General features: G+C 47.1%; 2 protein-coding genes across 6 annotated transcripts in view; one reads left to right on the forward strand and one right to left on the reverse strand.

Moving 5' to 3' along the window:
* Positions 1 to 15,584, reverse strand: part of GLT1D1 (glycosyltransferase 1 domain containing 1) — a 144,710-nt gene that overhangs the window by 47,870 nt on the left and 81,256 nt on the right. For 2 of the 4 annotated variants that reach the window (XM_082204167.1, XM_082204166.1), the window contains exons 1-4: positions 10,125 to 10,262; positions 8,173 to 8,321; positions 4,239 to 4,344; positions 23 to 74 (exon numbers count right to left, since the gene is read on the reverse strand). In XM_082204167.1, coding sequence (XP_082060293.1) covers positions 23 to 74; positions 4,239 to 4,344; positions 8,173 to 8,321; positions 10,125 to 10,192 — 375 coding nt within the window. In that variant the 5' untranslated portion in view covers positions 10,193 to 10,262. Of the gene's footprint in view, positions 1 to 22; positions 75 to 4,238; positions 4,345 to 8,172; positions 8,322 to 9,085; positions 9,097 to 10,046; positions 10,263 to 15,584 lie in introns of those variants that run through there. The other 2 variants (XM_082204169.1, XM_082204168.1) reach the window with 2 other exon arrangements.
* Positions 11,979 to 15,584, forward strand: part of SLC15A4 (solute carrier family 15 member 4) — a 60,280-nt gene continuing 56,674 nt past the window's right edge. Inside the window, exon 1 of one of the 2 annotated variants that reach the window (XM_082204147.1) lies at positions 11,979 to 12,918. In XM_082204147.1, the coding sequence (XP_082060273.1) occupies positions 12,340 to 12,918 (579 nt within the window). In that variant the 5' untranslated portion in view covers positions 11,979 to 12,339. The remainder of the gene's footprint in view (positions 12,919 to 15,584) is intronic. The other variant, XM_082204146.1, reaches the window with a different exon arrangement.

Here is a 15,584-nt window from a genome sequence, read left to right on the forward strand (position 1 = left end):
TGGAAAAGCCATAATTACGTACCCAATACACTGCAGCTGCTTCCTTCATTGACTCTGTGAAGGACACTGCAAACCTAGAGGCATTAAGAATAAAGGGAGGTCAAATCAGGACCCAATGATCTAGACCAGAGCTGTCCAAACTGTTTGTCGTGGCACATTAGTGTGTCGGGTGTAGTGTGTAGTTGTGTTGCACAAACGCTTCCCACGCTCCCCCCAGGGCTGGAAAGGGCTTAGTTTAACCTCCGGTTTGCTAGTAAAACTGAATTAAAAAGGTAAAGGGACCCCTGACTATTAGGTCCAGCCGTGACCAACTCTAGGGTTGCAGCACTCATCTCGCTTTATTGGCCGAGGGAGCCGGCATTCCGAGTCATGTGGCCAGCAGGACTAAGCCGCTTCTGGCGAACCAGAGCAGCACACGGAAACGCCGTTTACCTTCCCGCCTATTTATCTACTTGTACTTTTGACATGCTTTCGAACTACTAGGTTGGCAGGAGCAGGGACCAAGCAACTGGAGCTCACCCCGTCGCGGGGATTCGAACCGCCGACCTTCTGATCGGCAAGTCCTAGGCTCTGTGGTTTAACCCACAGCACCACCCGCATCCCAAAAAACTAAATTACTGTGATGCAAAATGATGCATATCTAAAAAGTGTGTCACCAACATGAAAAGTTTGGAAAGCTCTGTTTTAGACACTCACACTTGTATACAGACTTCTCTTTTGCCTTCCTCGTTCTTTCAAATATTCTTTACCTTCTGCTGGCATTCTGCTTTGACCTTTCTCTTTTTATTTTGCTTGTGCTTCGCGTAAGGGCAGGGCAAGGGCCATAGCTCAGGGGCAAAACACCTGTCTTGCATTCAGGAAGTCCCAGGTTCATTTCCCAATGACATCTGCTGCTGGGGCTGGGAAAGATTTCCTGCTGGAAACCCTGCCAGTCCGTGCAGGCAATACTGAGCAAAATGGGCAAATTCAGTACAAGGCAGCATCTTCCTCTGATCTTATAAGGTTTGCCTATTGTTCTGAAATAAGCAGAGGCTGTTGGGCCCCAGGCTTTTCTCAGGAGGTTAATCGTCACACTAGACAGCCTATGCTAAAACCCAAGAGCTTTAAAGATGATCAAAAACCTAGCCAAAGACATGGACTTTCGCTCAAACACCTTGCTCCAAATTCTTTTCAGTGCAAATTGTATCTCCCATCTATCACGCCCTTGAGTTGGAGGGAAACTGTGGCTCATGGCCTGTCCAGTGATAAGACTGCCAAATTAAAAAATATGCCCTCAGGGAGAATCACCAACATTTAAGAAGAGTTTGATTAAAATAAAATAAAACGGAACAATGGCATGCTCTTTTATGAAGCGGAATGAGCTTCTGCTCCCACCTCCCCACCCTTACAGAATCTGGCGGAATATGTAGCAGGTAAATCACACAGTTCTGCCAGTAGTTTGTACTGGCAACCCACACTCAGTTACTGGAAAGGAAAGGGCTGTGTCTCACTGGTAGAACATATGCTCTGCATGCAGAAGGCCCCAGGTTTAATCCCCAGCTTTTCAAGACAGACACATGTCATGAAAGCCTAGAAAGTTGCTGCCAGTCTGTGTAGAAATAGGCATAGCTGTCAACTTACAGATTTGAAAATAAGGGACCAGCAGCCTTGAAAATAAGGGATCAGGACCAAGGGATCAAAGGGATCAGGAGCAAGGGATCAAAGAAAACAAGGGATTTTCCAAGCACAGGTATGTTCAACTTCTGAGCCCCTCCGAGCCAAAGGCAGAAAGCCCAGCCAGCAGCCAAACGAAGCCTCAAGCGGTGGTTCCCACAGCGCAGCAACCCGGCAAAGGGGATGCAGCAAGGGAAACCACTGTCACCTCTCCGCTGGGAAGCGCTGAGCAAAGGTGAGTCCCCAGGCAACGCAGCTGATTTGATCGGCACAAGGCATGCAAGCTCCACCCCCCCAGTCGTTCTTAGACTCCTTCTTGGGTGAGCAACGCAGCCAAGCAACACAGTTGGAGCTTCCCTCCTCCCTGGCCGGCAGGCAGGGAGGGAGAGGAGCTACTTCCTTTGAAACCCGGGAAATTTAAGGGACATCATCAACAAGGGACAGCGGCGGGACACAGCGCTGGGATAAGGGACTTTCCCGCCAAATAAGGGACAGTTGACAGCTATGGAAATAGGGCTCAGTCTGGTGGCTGCTGAAGCAACTTCAGAGCCCTGCTCTCCTCTAGCTGTGGTTCCCAACCTTTTCAGTACGGTGGCCCAGAAGTCCAAATTTACTAGGTATGGCAAACCATCGATTTATTGTCACACAAATTCTGGACTTTAGGTCTTCAGCAGCCATTGGTTTCATAGGTTTTTTACTGCATTTGCCTGTTTTATAACCATTACTCGAGGCACCCACACATAAATTTACTTAATGCCTCCATTAATGTGGAATTTGTTGAAATATCTACAGTTCTTGCAACATTATCCACCTTTTTTTTTAATGGGAATTTGAGAACACCAATCATGGGATTGTGGGATATTGCTTCATAAGCTATAAAAATTTATTCCAAAAACATACAGTTATACTAGCCGTGTTAAGCTATAACGAATTATGAATATTTTTAACAGTTAATGTTCATGACAGAAGCCCATTTGGGGAAGTATCACTGGGATGGCAGAATACATAAGTGGATCCTGCTGGATCAGACCAGTGGCTCATCTAGTTTCCTGGTCTCACAGTGGCCAACTGGATGACTGTGGGAAATCAGCAAGCAGGAATCAAGCGCATGAACACTCTCTCCTCCTGTGGCTTCCAGCAATGGGTATTTTAGAAGCATTGCTGTCTTCAACTGTGGAGGTACAACGTATCCATCATGAAGTAAAGGTAAAGGTAAAGGGACCCCTGACCATTAGGTCCAGTCGTAACCAACTCTGGGGTTGCGGCGCTCATCTAACATTATTGGCCGAGGGAGCCGGCGTACAGCTTCCGGGTCATGTGGCCAGCATGACTAAGCCGCTTCTGGCGAACCAGAGCAGTGCACAGAAACGCCGTTTACCTTCCCACCGGAGCGTTACCTATTTATCTACTTGCACTTGGACGTGCTTTCGAACTGCTAGGTTGGCAGGAACTGGGATCGAGCTCACCCCATCGCGGGGATTCAAACCGGCAACCTTCTGATCGGCAAGTCCTAGGCTCTGTGGTTTAACCCACAGCACCACCCGCGTCCCATCCATCATGAAGTAGTAGCCATCAATGGGTCTCTCCTCTATGAATATGTCTAATCCTCTTTTAAAGCCATTCAAGTTGATGGTCACCACCCCTTCCTGGGGGAGCCAGTTCCAGAGTTTAGCCATGTGCCCCATGAAGAAGGATTTCCTTTTACCCATCCTAAATCTTCCAAAATTCAGTACGCATTTTGCCAACAAGTAGGTCAACGTGGGGGTTAGACGGTTGTCAGACATACTCTCAAGATCATTGCAGATACATAGCCTGCTACAGCATTTTGTCCTCACAGCAGCTGAAAACCCTGTCTTGCAAAGGTATGTGCTACCAAATGGCAGCACAAACATTTTTTCATCAGCAAACTCAGGGTAGTCTGTGGTAATCGGCTAATTTTAGCAACACGAAGCCAAAATTCAGAAAACCTTGCCTTCAAAAAAAATGTATCTTTGAACATCCTATCACATGACGGTTTAAGGAGCGGCATCACTCAAATTTTGCTGATTCTTCAGCTGGAAAGCAGTGGACAGATTTGGGTTAAGCAAACCTCAAATCGGGTGGTGGTTTGTCACAAGGTGCTCATACAGAGAGCTGTTTGTAGTGAGTATTTTACTCCAGTGGGAAGGTAAACAGAGTTTCCGTGCACTGCTCTGGTTCACCAGAAGTGGCTTAGTCATGCTGGCCACATGACCCAGAAGCTGTCTGAGGACAAACGCCGGCTCCCTCGGCTAGTAAAGCAAGATGAGTGCCGCAACCCCAGAGTTATCCGCGACTGGACCTAATGGTTAGGGGTCCCTTTTATCCATTTAAAACTATCATTTCCTCCCTCTATTTCCCTCTCACTTTGCTCTGCTGCTGCCAGCGCAAAAATTAAGGCGGTAAATTTAGGCTGAGGGAGGGAAGACACTATGTAAACAACAACATCCTCATAATCAAGAAATATGGATAAGATATCCGAGATGGGGAGAAGGGCAAAGAAGGAGTAACACAGACTGGCTATATTACTACCCAAGGTAGTAATCAAATCTGGCTCGTTCCTCTACCTGGCTTCCTCCAACACTCTCCCCATCACTTTGGCCTTTTCGTCACACTTGGCATCTTCATTGAGGTCGGTTCCACCAAAGATGATTCCAAAAGGAATCCCGCTGCCTGCAAAAAGCCCAGAGGTGCAAGGGTTAATTTGATTAAATTTAATTGAGACTTCTTATTCTTCTTATGGTCTTCCTACACTGCCTTTGCAATGGCCGCCTAATGATTAAATTATATTTTAAAAGCCCAATGTCAAATTATACATATTACAAGTCTGGGCACCCTATCAGAATTTTACATTCCGATAATGAAGAAAAGATTCCATTTTATATATGTGTATATATATATATATATATATGCTTTCGTAGATTTTCACGGGTACAGGAATGCAGGTTTTGGTGTCTTCGGGTGTCTTCCCGTGTAAGAGTCGGGGTGTCTCGTCGAAACGTCGCACAGACACCCCGACTCTTACACGGGAAGACACCCGAAGACACCAAAAATATGCAGGTTTTGGTGTCTTCGGGTGTCTTCCCGTGTAAGAGTCGGGGTGTCTGTGCGACGTTTCGACGAGGTCTCACTCGTCATCTTCAGGCTGGTGCTTTCGGCTTCTTGTTACTGGAACAGAGCAGAGTCTGGTGTTTGAGTTCCTATAAATACTGTTGAGGGGTGTGGTGTATAGCCTCCAACGTTCTGGGCAAAGAGGAAGTTCCTAGATTAGTGTGCCTTTTCTTCTTTTGTTCCTTAATTACTTGAGGGATATCTTGGGTGATTTCATGAGTGATATTCAGAATATCACTGGGTGGGTCATTAAGTGTAGATTAGTTGCTAAAGCTTTCGTGTCTTGACCTCTTGAGCTTGTGAAGAGTTTTTCTGAGAAGATGGCTGTGCTGCATTTAGTTGTGCTCTGGCTTGGCTTCGTGTATAGGGGCGAGCTATGGTTTTGTGCCTTGTGCCAGCCAGATCTGTGTAGGGATTGCAGGGGGGTGCAGCATCCGGAGGTGCCACTATAGTTTGGCTACTGGATGGAGTCTGTAATATGTCTGTGGAGAGGGTCTGGGTTTGGGTCTGGTGTGGTTGATTGGTGACGGCGTTCTGTGTGCCTCTGGTTCTGGTGTCGGTTTTTGTGGGGAGGGCTAATTTCCAGATGTCTGGCAGGCGGGACGTGTCGTCACGCTTGTTCATGTTGTGAGGGTGTTTCTCTATCTCGATGGCTTCCATGATTATTCTCTTGTGGTGATGTTCCATGTTAAAGAGCAATTTGGAATCTGCAAAATTAATTTCGTGTCCTGTTTCTTTCATGTGTTGGAAAAGAGAGGAAGTTTTTTCTTCTTTTTTGACGGCATTCTTGTGTTCTGCGATACGTGCATTTATTCGTCTGTTTGTTTGTCCAATGTACGTGGCTGGGCAGACTTTGCAGGGTATTTCATAGACCCTTTGCAGGGTATTTCACAGATCTGGCTGGCACAAGGCACAAAACCATAGCTCGCCCCTATACACGAAGCCAAGCCAGAGCACAACTAAATGCAGCACAGCCATCTTCTCAGAAAAACTCTTCACAAGCTCAAGAGGTCAAGACACGAAAGCTTTAGCAACTAATCTACACTTAATGACCACACCCCTCAACAGTATTTATAGGAACTCAAACACCAGACTCTGCTCTGTTCCAGTAACAAGAAGCCGAAAGCACCAGCCTGAAGATGACGAGTGAGACCTCGTCGAAACGTCGCACAGACACCCCGACTCTTACACGGGAAGACACCCGAAGACACCAAAACCTGCATTCCTGTACCCGTGAAAATCTACGAAAGCAAATATATATATATATATATATATATATATATATATATATATATATATATATCCTGTGTTTGGCATGTGTCCTTCCAATATCTCTTTTATGGCAGGTAAGTTTTGGCAACCATGAGAAAAGTACCCCGTGGCTTGCCAACCCAGCAGCCACGGATGCCATGGCACCCAGAAAAGCCTTTGTTGGTGTCCCCCAGATGCTGAGATTTCATTTTAAAAAGGGGGGTCTCTAGCCCTCTTAGAAAATAACGAAATAAAATGTGCAGATACCTTTCTAAGAGATTTCTATGAAATGAGCCAGCCTGATTACTCCTGTTGTTGTTGTTCAATATATTTACGTATATCCCACCTTTCTCCCTAGATGGGATTCAAGGTGGCTTACTATGTTTAAAAGTATAACTCTTAAAAACAAAGTCATAAAAACAAAAAGTTTAAAACAATACTTAAAATTCATCATTATAGGGAAGTTTTTAATGTTTGATGTCTTACTGTGTTTGAATTTGTTGGAAGCTGCCCAGAGTGGCTACGGTAACCTAGTCAGATGGGCAGCAAATAAATGAATATCATCATCAAAACACATTTAGAACCAGAAATTAGAATGCCGTTTGCCCTGACAGAAGCCAGCACTCAGCACTGTCTGCCAATCAACCAATGAGCTAAAGTTGGAGTGGAAAGTACATTTTGTGGTTCCATATCTTACAGTGCAACTCTCCACGTGCAAATCAGAAATAAGTCCTATCAGTTTCAACAGGGCTTGCTCCTTAGTAAGCGTGTGTGGGATTGCAGAGTCAAGTAAAGTTCTCTAGCTGCTGAGAGATCCCTACTCTCTCCATCCAAAACCCAAAAGCTTCAGCATCTCCTCAGATCTGGTCCCTCTGCCACACCTGCTGCCAATTAAAGCAGAATGAACCCCAGCAGCCAACACTCTTTTCCTGCAACCGATCAGGATGGCAAAGCATTAAGCTTTACATTCTATTAAGCTCTGGAAGGTGGGGAAGCAAATACAATTAAGTAGCAGTTTTACACCTCATTAAGCTAACAAATAGCAATGGGATGGTCACTAATTAGTAACACGGCTGCTTTTAAATTCTGGATAAACGCTTGTTAAAAATAAATCAGAAGGAGGACATGTGATGTATGCTCTAGTTGACCCAGGCTTGCCCAATTATTGTATGGTTTTCCCACCCAGTAGGAGGCATCCTAAATCACAAAGTTTGTTTATTTATTATATTTATATATCCCACCTTTTCTCAAAGGAGCTCAAGATGGCACACACTCTTCAACCCTCTCTATTTTATTCTTACAAGAATCCTGCGAGGGAGATTAGGCTGAGAGAATGTGAATGGCCCCTGAGGTCGCCCAGTGGAGCTTCAAGGCCAAGTGGTGATTCGAACCCTGGTCTCCCATGCCCTAGTCCAACACTCTAGCTGCAATGCCACACAGACGTCACAGTTCATCCTCACACTTCATAACTCTACTAATGGGTAGTGCCTGGCACTACCAAGGAATTAGTGGAAACCATAAAACATTGCAATTTTAAAATGCATAGAGTGATTTGTGAGTTTGGACCTGTTACACCAAATATCAAGCGATGTCACACCAAAGTTTCATCTTGATTCAAAATGGCTCCCGGTGTCCAAATGCCGACAAAGACTGCCACCTCAAGAAATCTCATGTTGAGTTTGGCAACAACTTACTGAGGTGGCCAAGCCTATGCCAATGGGTGCAGTCATGCCAAAGTGACGTTTTGGTCCACCCTCTTGATTCAAAATGGCGTCCTCCACCATAGTGAAGTTTGCTTTCCTCATCTTGGGAACTCTCATGCCAACTTTGATGGCTATATCTGTAGCTGAAACAATGTCCCCAAATGGGCAGTCACCCCAAAGCAATGTTTTGGTCCACCATCTTGATTCAAAATGGCAGTCGGTATCCAAACATTGAGGACAAACAACGCTAGCTGGATTGATGGGGTCTGTCATGCAAGAACATTTGGAGGCCACAAGGTTGGGGAGACAATTTCTAGGAGACAATTTCTACCAGGTACAAATATGCAAAAGGTTGTAGGAAGATTTTGCTTTTTCCCAAATGGGAAAACAATGGCAGTAACACCCGAAATACACACAAAATCAGAAACCGCAGTACCTTGCAGAAGTCTGCCTGCTTTATAAAGATGAATGCCCAGAGCAGCCTCAAAGTTCTCGGAGGGAATGAGATTTGAAACTGCCAACGGGGATTTGAAGGAAGAGATATCCATGAGGGTACATGAGTGACCAGCAGCTTCTAGGTGATCCCTACAGGCACAGAAGAAAATGGAATAAGATCGGAGTTTTACATTACATATCTGCTAGAAACTTTCCACAGTGCCAAACAGCACAGACAAGGTGCTTCTCTCCATCTCAGTAACTTTGGGTGGAATCCAGTGTGGTATAAAGGTAAAGGTACCCCTGACCGTTAGGTCCAGTTGCGGACGACTCTGGCGTTACGGCACTCATCTCACTCTATAGGCCGAGGGAGCCAGCGTTTGTCCATACACAGCTTCTGGGGCATGTGGCCAGCATAACTAAGCCACTTCTGGCGAACCAGAGCAGCGCACGGAAATGCCGTTTATACCAGTGTGGTATAGTGGATGGACAAGTCTCCTGGAACTACTGTACTAGAAACTACAGCTAGCTAAGGGTGATTAGAACAGTAGCTCTATGAATGGCAAACTATAGGGGAGTTTGTGTGCTTTAAATGTCTGGTGTGCATACAATACAATACACACAAATACACACACACACACACACTCCATAATCAGCTGCTACTTGATCACAAAACTGCAAAATGTTACAGACTGAAACTCAATGTGTGTGTGTGTGTGTAGATGCAGAGAAGCAAACAGCATATGTGTAACATAAAAGGATGCAAAAATCTACACTGTTTTTCTGACAGTAAGAGGTGTTTGATGGTGGAACAGGCTCCCATGAGAGGTGGTGCACTCTTCTTCCTTGGAGGTTTTTAAGCAGAGGCTGGATGGCCACCTGTCATGAATGCTTTAGTTGTGACTTCTGCTTGCCTCTACTTTTGTTGTTGTTTAGTCGTGTCCGACTCTTCGTGACCCCATGGACCAGAGCACGTCAGGCACTTCTGTCTTCCACTGCCTCCCGCAGTTTGGTCAAACTCATACTGGTAGCTTCGAGAACACTGTCCAACCATCTCGTCCTCTGTCGTCCCCTTCTCCTTGTGCCCTCCATCTTTCCCAACATCAGGGTCTTTTCCAGGGAGTCTTCTCTTCTCATGAGCTGGCCAAAGTATTGGAGCCTCAGCTTCAGGATCTGTCCTTCCAGTGAGCACTCAGGGCTGATTTCCTTCAGAATGGATAGGTTTGATCTTCTTGCAGTCCATGGGACTCTCAAGAGTCTCCTCCAGCACCATAATTCAAAAGCATCAATTATTTGGTGATCAGCCTTCTTTATGGTCCAGCTCTCACTTCCATACATCACTACTGGGAAAACCATAGCTTTAACTATACGGACCTTTGTTGGCAAGGTGATGTCTCTGCTTTTTAGGATGCTGTCTAGGTTCGTCATTGCTTTTCTCCCACAAAGCAGGCGTCTTTTAATTTTGCGGCTGCTGTCACCATCTGCAGTGATCATGGAGCCCAAGAAAGTAAAATCTCTCACTGCCTCCATTTCTTCCCCTTCTGTTTGCCAGGAGGTGATGGGCCCAGTGGCCATGATCTTTGTTTTTATTTATGTTGAGTTTCAAACCATATTTTGCGCTCTCCTCTTTCACCCTTATTAAAAGGTTCTTTAATTCCTCCTCACTTTCTGCCATCAAGGTTGTGTCATCTGCATATCTGAGGTTGAAGACTTCCACTCAGTGTGGGGGTGTCTGTGTGGAGATGCAAAGACCAACAGCTTCACCTGACGGATCTCTGCCTGCAAAAGACACTGCGAGTCTCCCGGAAAATTTGTTTATTGTCAATGTTGCAACCCTCAAATACGACATAAATGCATGCGGCAAGCCTAATTCACCTAACGAACTCCTGCCTGCCCGTTATTGCGGGAGCTCCGGTGCCTCGAGCCCCTCCCCGAGGCGCGGGGAGCACTTACTGGATCCTCCTCGCGGTGGTGCCGTTCCCGGTGTGGGCTCGCAGAGCCCCCAGCATGAGCAACCGCATGGCCCTGGCTGAGCACAGCTGTCTCCCTTGCCCTACTTCCGGCCACGTCCCTCTCGCCTTCGTTCCCTCGTGTTGGGTACCGGAAACCTGCTGCCGGCTCTTCTAGGCATCTCACGCGGCCATCCTTTCTTCTCAGCTCTATGGTAATCAGCGAGGCGTTTGTAGTTGCCTTCCACAGGGAACTCCCTGGAAACAAGATTCAGGACATTCCGTTCCGCTTCCATCTTTCAAAAGGCGATTTGGGCTTGGCGGTGTTGGACAGGGCTATTACGCAGAAGAGAGGGGACGCTTTATGGGTTTGCATTATGAACCATATGGGAGCAAGGTGCCAGATAGAGCAGTTGTGGGGAAACTCTGGCCCTTCAGAGGTTTTGCTTAGTTTATTTTTTTATTGCTATTTGTTATTGTGGTTAATATTGCTTTAAATATTATGAATGCTGTAGTATTTTATGAATCCTATAATATGACTTTTGCTGTAATGGTGCTGTTTAGCTTATTGTTTACCTGTTTTGTTAATAGTGTTTTATATGCTGTACAGTAACTATTTTACTGACGATTTGTTAATTATTCTGCATGATTTATGTTTCCACTTCATTTTTTCCCACTTTTAATTTGTATACCGCCTTATTAGATTACTATGCACAAGGCAGTTTACAAGCCGAAGAAACCACAATATAGACAACAAAGATCACACACCTTATAATTATTATAAGAATCTTATTCAATACAAAAGTCAAAAATATAAATTTGAAATAAACATGGTCTATTGTGTTATTGTTGTTTGTTTGTAAGCTGTTTTGTGATTCATGTGTATCAAGAGGTATAGTATATAGTATATAGTAAATCAAATCAAATCAGCCCCAGTAAGCATGGCCAGAGCTGATGGAAGTTTGTAGTTCAGCAACACCTTGAGGGTTACAGGTTCCCTTCCCATTTAACCAACCACGAAATAGTATTTGAATAGAAAACTGGGTGAACAGGTAACCAGTCAAAAAGCGCTCAGAGTACCCAGCCAGACGTGTTTGGCAAGCTTGCGAGCTAGGTGTAAGCTCAGGAACAGCCTTCCGCTATTTTTCGACAGCAACTGGCATTTTCTTCCAAACGCAGTACGTCCTCGCACCTGAGAGTTCAGAACAATTACCTGCTCTATGTTTTGCTTTCCCAAATGTATCCTGGCATGCACGTTAATTTATAAGTCACATTTTACAAAAGTAAATAGATGAGTACTTAAAAAACAAACCAGCCCTCTTGGTTCACTTCCAAGAAAAAGCGTGACTAGGGTATTGCGACAGTAACTCACGCGGCAACGCTCATTCCATTGATAAGACCGCGAGTTGCCATTGACAAAAAAATACCCCACCATGAAAAGCAAGGGCATTGGGCGAGCCAAGCCACGCCCCCGTTCTCCCGCACCTGCCTCAATTAGCATGTTCTCCCTCCCCGGAGCGTTCTATTTTGCCGCGGCTAACCACGTGAGGGCTGAACCTGGAAGAGCCTCCCTTCTGTGAGCGACCGCGCGGCGCGGCCAATCAGCGAGCGCGAATCCCCAGCCCTGGTCGGGAGGGGGAGGAGGACCTGGGCATTCCAACAGCCGAGAGAAGTTGGCGGGCGGAGGGAGGGAGGGCAGCGCGGAGCTCGGAAGGGCCGCCGAGCGCGAGGGTTCGGCGGGGTCCGGTTCGGCAGGCGCGGCGGGGAGGGCAGGGGTAGAGGCGCAGCCGCGCCGAGGGAGGCGCCCTGACCGGGGCGAAGTCACGAGTTCGAATCCCGGGTGGGGTAGTTTGGGGTCGGGTGGGTGGAGCAAGGAAGGGGTTTTATGGGGAACAGCTGAGAGCCGGGGGGGAGTGGGGGATCCAGAAGTTAGCCCTGCCCTGAAAGAAAAAAAAGAAACCCCCCCCGCCTTCCACAGGAACCCCAAAGCTGAGACAGGTTCTGGGCAGCTTAGGTAGATCTGGGCTTGCAGAGTTCTGGATTAGCAGATTTGGGGAGGAGCTAGGTCAGGGGGTTGGAAGGCCCCTGAGGGTGTGAGCAAGTTGGAGGGGTTTTTTTGGGGGGGTCAGGCTAGCTGTAAGTGGGCTTAGTCCCTTAGACTGGAAGGTGTTTCCATTGCACTGGAGTTTGGCCGTGGTGTTTAGATTTCCCGGCGCCCCATGGAAGATTCAATGGAGAGGAGCCCCCTCTTAGGAGGGGGCGACCACCGGGGGCCCCCCAGCTCCCCCAGCGCCAGCGCCTTCCGTGGCCGGCGCCTGGCCTGTGCTGCGGTGCTGCTGGCGGAGATGCTGGAGCGAGTGGCATTCTACGGCATCACCTCGAACCTGGTGCTTTTCCTCAATGGGGTGCCCTACAACTGGGAGGGCACCCAAGCCAGCCAGGCCTTGCTGCTCTTCATGGGCGTCACCTACCTGGTATCGCCCTTCGGGGGCTGGTTGGCGGACGCCCTGCTGGGCAAGTTCCCCACCATCCTGTTCAGCATGGCGGTCTACCTGCTGGGCATGCTGGTCTTCCCTGCCATGGCTTACTCCACCACCCGCCAGTGGCTCTGCGGGGAGATGCCCCTGCGGATCGTAGAGAACTGCTCTGTGCCTGTGTCGCCCAACATCACCCACACCCCGTGCCAGCTGCAGGGAGCCAACCGCTATTGCCTGGTGGCCAGCTTCGTGGGACTGGTTCTCGTGGGAGTCAGCGTGGGCTCCGTCAAGGCCAACATCACGCCCTTCGGAGCCGACCAGGTACAGTATTTTTAATTTACCTTTTTTTTTGTTTCCAAGAGATTTGCGCTGCATGCCGCAAGGCTGCAAATAATAATAATGCCATTTCCTGGAGAATAAAGCAGTTCAGTATTTCACTCAAGAGCGACTGTTTTAAGATGTTTAGATAAATAAAAATAATTTATTAAAAATAATTAAGGTGAAAAAGCAGATCAAGACACCTCTATGTGTCTGAACAAAGCGGTTATATCCGACACCAAGAATGTGTCAAAAGTATCAGACAAAGCGGTTATATCGGACACCAAAAAATTGTGGTACAGAAAAGGAGCTTGCTTGACGTCGATAGGCACGGAGTTCCAAAGTGTGGGTGCTGTCATTTTTTACCTTTTTTTAAAAATGTGTAATGAGTATTATGGGGCACCTGTAACAACCCAGATTTGCAGATGGAAGTGATCAAATGGGTATTTGTGAGGCGAGGCTATCTGCCAAGGAAGCTGGTCTTTGCTGTTGATAAGGAAGCTACACTTTGCTATAGGGAAGATGAATGAAGCATGGCCCTCCGAAACTTGCTTCAGGCCCTCCCTAGCCACATCTGTTATTGGCCCTGCTCTGCGCTCTCCATTCATGTTTTTGCCTGGAGTTGGAATGTGGCCCCTGAACTCTGATCACGCCTCTTGCTTGTTTGGATAGATGATAAGAGTGTATGCAGGAAGTCACTTATTGTATGGAAGGGGGGACGTTTGTTGCTCTGGTCACCTTCTGCACTGGCATCAGAAGATACTGTGACGCTTTGGGGGGTGAAAAAGGTCCCCCACTTGCGCCTTGCGGTGAGGTCATATCTGTTGACACCAGCAAGGCACAGCTGATCGAGGAGATGGAGCAAGTTCCCTTGTGAGCAGAGGTTGCAGCATTTTGGACTTTCCTTGTGTAGAGAAAGGGCAAGCAAGATGCGTACAAGTTTATAAAGTTATATATGGTTTGCAGAAAGTGCAAAGAAGAAAGTAGCCACAATGAGGATGTTCTGCTTCCAGTGTCAGAGGTATCTGAATAGCATTGCAGGAGGGGAGAGTGTCTTGTGTTCATGTTGAACAGGCTTCCTCAAACTCTGCCCTCCAGATGTTTTTGGCCTACAACTCCCATGATCCCTAGCTAGCAGGACCAGTGGTCAGGGATGATGGGAATTGTAGTCTCAAAACATCTGGAGCCAAGTTTGAGGAAGCATGATGTTGAACTCGCAGGCTTCCCAGAAGCATCTGGTTGGCTACTGGGAGAACAGGATTCTGGGCTAGGTGGGCCACTGGCCTGATCTAGCAAGGCTCGTCTTTTGTTCTTACGTTAGATGGATTTCCTGACTCAATATTGCTGATGGTGTATGTATGGATCTGGCTTCTGTTGACCCATGTCATTAGTTCAGCTAGCCCAGGGCTGCTGGTTCCACCTTGCTGTCACTTTTCCAGGTCTCATGGGAAAGACCATAGACCAGCCCTTTACGTGCAAAAAGCTACAGGTTCAGTCCCTGGCATCTCAGGGTACGAGGATTTTTCAAGCTTTCAGGAATCTGCTAATCCTCCTAATCTTGAAAACTTGATGCAAAATGTTGTCATCTATTTGATAATATTAGAATATGTATTGTTGACATCCCTCAGCCTCAAGAGACAATGGAGTGCGCCTCCAAAGTCAAACCGCTGGAAGGAGGAGTACAAGGCGCCATCCAAGCAACTTAGGGACTTCACTCCGGATTTGTGTTGTGTTTACTCCTTAGCCTGTTCTTCTCCTGATGATGACCACAGTTTTCCTTCCCCTACATGGGCTTCCTTCCCAGGTAGATGAGCCCCACCTGCCCCTCACTTCCCTTTACAGCACATGCAGAAACTGCCTTCTTTGGCCTTTGGACCTGCTGTTGGTCTTGTCTGCTCAATCCCCAAAGTCACCAAGGGGTTTGAGACCCATCAACTCCCCTCTGCTGGTTTAGCTGGCCAGTTGAAGCTGTTCCCGGGGTTCCTGAGCTGGCTCTATCCTCTATGTAACAACCCTTTACAGTGGTACCTTGGGATGGGTTAAGAACTTAATTCTTTCTGGAGGTCTGTTCTTAACCTGAAACTATTCTTAACCTGAGGTACCACTTTAGCTAATGGGGCCTCCCACTGCTGCGCAATTTCTGTTCTCATCATGAAGCAAAGTTCTTAACCCGAGGTACTATTTCTGGGTTAGCGGAGTCTGTAACCTGAACATAGCTGTCAACTTTCAGATTTGAAAATAAGGGATCAGCAGCCTCGAAAATAAGGGATCAGCAGCCTCACTTGTTCCAGGGACAGTCTACTGGATATGTAACAATCCGGGGTAGCAGCGGGAAACGGCGCTGGAATAAGGGAATTTCCCACCAAAAAAAGGGAAGGTTGACAGCTATGAACCTGAAGCGTCTGTAACCTGAAGCATCTGTAACCCAAGGTACCACTGTACAGTCATACCTCAGGTTACAGATGCTTGAGGTTGCGAGTTTTCGGATTACGGACCTGTCGAAACCCGAAAGTACCGGAACGAGTTACTTCCGGGTTTTGGCGGTTGCGCAGAAGCGCCGAATCTCAACCCGTGCATGACACAGACATGACACAGACATGACCGTTATGGGAACCTATCAAAGGAAATCCAAAGTTCCCATGGTGTCAAGCAAGGCTGTGTTCTTGCCC

This window comes from Podarcis vaucheri (assembly GCF_965113315.1).
Source record: "Podarcis vaucheri genome assembly, chromosome: 16".
NCBI lineage: Eukaryota > Metazoa > Chordata > Lepidosauria > Squamata > Lacertidae > Podarcis > Podarcis vaucheri.